Genomic DNA, 3,025 nt, shown 5'->3' with positions numbered 1-3,025 from the left:
GCTTTGTTTAAGTTCGTGAAATCTACGCACATCCGCCACTTCACATTTTCCTTGTTGACCATCACTACATTGGCGATCCATTTGGGGTACTTCGACACCCCTGATGGAGCCATTTTCTAATAGTTTCTCCACTTCTTTGTAGACGGCATCGTTGATGGTGGGATTGAATTTGTGTATGGCCTGCCTAACTGAGGGTAGAACGGTTCGTCATTTAATTTGTGTGTGGTGATCTCCTAGGGGATGCCTGACATATTTGCATGGCTGAAGACAAACAAATGTGCATTAGTTATTAAAAAATGATTGAATTTACCTGGTTTTCAGAGTTTGCAGCCGATGTAAGTCTTTTTATTGTAGTTGTTGGGGTAAAATTGGACGGGGTCAGGGTCCTCTATAGTCGAGTCTGCAGCCTCTAGTGTTTCGGGATCCATGATGACGTCCCTGGCATCTCATTGCGTCGACCTCGACCCTGTTAATTAATATTCCTCTTTTTTCTGTTAGGCTGTTGTGCCGTCTATGGCGATACGATAGCATTCCCAAGACGTGTGTTATTCTCACTGTATGCTAAATATCCCCCAAGGTGTTGGGAATTTGATTACTTGATATAAGCTGGATAAATGGCTCTCATGGGGTATATCCATGGTCGTCCTATTATGGAATTATTCGCGGTGGCCTGATCCATGATGTGGAATCGTCTCCAGCGTTATGCCGCCAGCCAACACAGGGAGCTTAATCTCTCCCGATGTCCATTCAACTGCATTATTAAAATCGGTCAGTGTGATGAAGTGTGGCACTACCTTGTCCTCGAGTCTCATCCAGGCGAGGACTCGGGGATGGATAATGCACACTCCACTTCCATCGTCTACCATGATGCGCTTGACATTAGTATCTAAAATGCGCAAAGTAATGACAAGAGCATCATTATGAGGGAAAGTCAAACCATCGGCATCCGACTCGTTAAAGACGATATTCTCTTCGAGTCTATCATACCGTTCGTGGGTGATAGATCGCTTGAGTTTTTGGGTGGTGGTGAATTTAACGTTGTTGATGGAGGCGCCGTTGCCTCCGTCAATGATCATATTAATAGTACAAGCTGGTGATGGCGGTTTCGCTGGGCCTTGGTGTTCTCGCCCTCTAGCGAAGTTGTTCCTCCCCTTGTCGCTCAATAGCTCTTTGAGGTGTCCTTGCTGCAACTGTTTACAACTTCTTGCCTGAGGGCGATGCAATGTTCTATTTTGTGTCCGCGCTCCTGGTGGAACTCATACAGAGCGTCAGATTTTCTAGTGCTCGAATCGGACCTTATTTTTGGTGGCCACTTCACCTTCATTCTAATTTTCTCCAGGGCATAGACTATTTCTGTAGGCAAAACACAAAAATTGTGAGTAGATAATAATGGGGGCATACCTCTTTCATTCCGGTGAGTTCCCATTCTCGGCCTTGATGAGCCTTCTTTATAGCAGAGAGAAGGTGGGGCGGGGGCCCTGATGTATGGCTGGTGTGGTTCCTTGTTGGGTCGCAAAATCGGGTGATCTCTCCTACGGTGTCTCTTCGTTCTTTCCTAGACTCGGCTTGTACCGAGACGAGCCGATGAGTTGGTCCATTGAGGTCGTCCTCATCTACTCGGACTACGTCACAGTAAGCATTATGGATCTTCTCCCAAGTGGTTGGAGGGTATTTCATCAATCGGCTCAGCAGTTTTCTGGTTGCTATCGAACCATCCCTGATCAACCCATTTTGAAAGGCCGCGACTGCCATTCCCTTGGACACGTTTGGTAGGGTCATTCGTACCCTGTTGAATTGGGCGAGAAAGTCCCTTAGTCCTTCTCCTAAGGACTGCATGATGGCGAATATGTCGTTCACTCTTGGCTCTGGCTCTGCTTTCCTAGCTCCGGCATGTGCCATAACGAACTTATCAGCCATTTCCTCGAAGGTCTCTATGGAGCGGGTTGGTAGCTGTGAGTAACATGTTAATGCCCCTCCTATCAAAGTTTCGCAAAATTTTTCCAGTAGAATAGACGACACTTGCTCCAGGTGAGGTCATTGCCTTTTACGGTGGTGACATAATGAGTCACATGATCTTCGGGGTCAGTCGTTCTATCGTATATCCTGAGATACGACAGCATTTTGAAGGTCTATGGTATGGCATGTGGGGCTGCTCCCTCGCTGTATGGCTGCTCTACGAACCTGCTGGCGTCCCTCGTTGGCAATAACTTAGGGGCGCCTAGTATATTGTCAACTTGTTTTTGGTGTTCTTTCATTTGTTCTCTGAGTGCTTTATTTTCCTTCTCCATTTATTCCATCCTCTTTAGGACAGCAGCGAGGGCGCTATCACCTGCACTGTCAGTAACAACGTGAGTTATACCTGGTGTTGGAGGGTCCGGTTGGTCATCCTATTCTTCTGCCCGTGGCGTTGTGTAGGTTCTTGCGGCCTTCGTAGTCGTGCACGGAGTGGGCCTGTTTAGTATGCTTACTAGCATGTCGGTCAGCTATGCTTCGAGGAGCTTTTCACGGCCGGTGGTGTCCCTTCCTCTGCGGACGTGGAGGCCCCTTTTCTGTTTAGTTTTGTTATGCTACAATGGAGGGAGGTGACCTCTCGCACCTGGGAGAGGCGGTGGGCTTCACGTCCTCGCCTAATGTCTCACAGCTCTCGTTGATAGCGTTCATAAGGTTGCTAGGGACATCACCTATTATCCTAGTCCTCTCTGCTTGGTTACCTGCCATGTAGGTTCTTGTACGTGCAAAGAAAGAAATAGATCTTAGGATTTGTGAGGTTAGTGGCTCACGTTAGCCATAGATCTAAAGGAAACTTAAAAAATTACTAAGAAATCCCCACAGACGGCCCCAAACTGTTTGACCACAAATATAGATCTTGGTTTAATCAATTAGATTTATATGAAGAAGATTTAATCTTAGTTAAAAATAATGTCCAAAAGATAAAGCTACCGGTGTCAAGACCAAAAAACTACTATATTTTGTTTAGATGGCAATGAATATGAGTAATGATAACAATATTCAATGATCCAAAAAG

General features: G+C 46.1%; 1 protein-coding gene across 1 annotated transcript; it reads right to left on the bottom strand.

Moving 5' to 3' along the window:
• Positions 1-656: 656 nt before the first annotated feature.
• Positions 657-1,917, bottom strand: LOC109206953. Its single transcript, XM_019369831.1, has 2 exons — positions 1,402-1,917; positions 657-1,208 (listed from the first exon to the last, which is right to left on the bottom strand). Exons 1-2 carry the CDS (start codon positions 1,915-1,917, stop codon positions 657-659), a joined length of 1,068 nt encoding a protein of 355 aa, XP_019225376.1.
• Between the last annotated feature and the right edge of the window lie 1,108 nt (positions 1,918-3,025).

Source organism: Nicotiana attenuata, unplaced genomic scaffold, assembly GCF_001879085.1.
Source record: "Nicotiana attenuata strain UT unplaced genomic scaffold, NIATTr2, whole genome shotgun sequence".
Classification (NCBI taxonomy): domain Eukaryota; kingdom Viridiplantae; phylum Streptophyta; class Magnoliopsida; order Solanales; family Solanaceae; genus Nicotiana; species Nicotiana attenuata.
The sequence above is the reverse complement of the archived record's forward strand: the minus strand, read 5'-3'. Positions and strand labels throughout refer to the sequence as shown.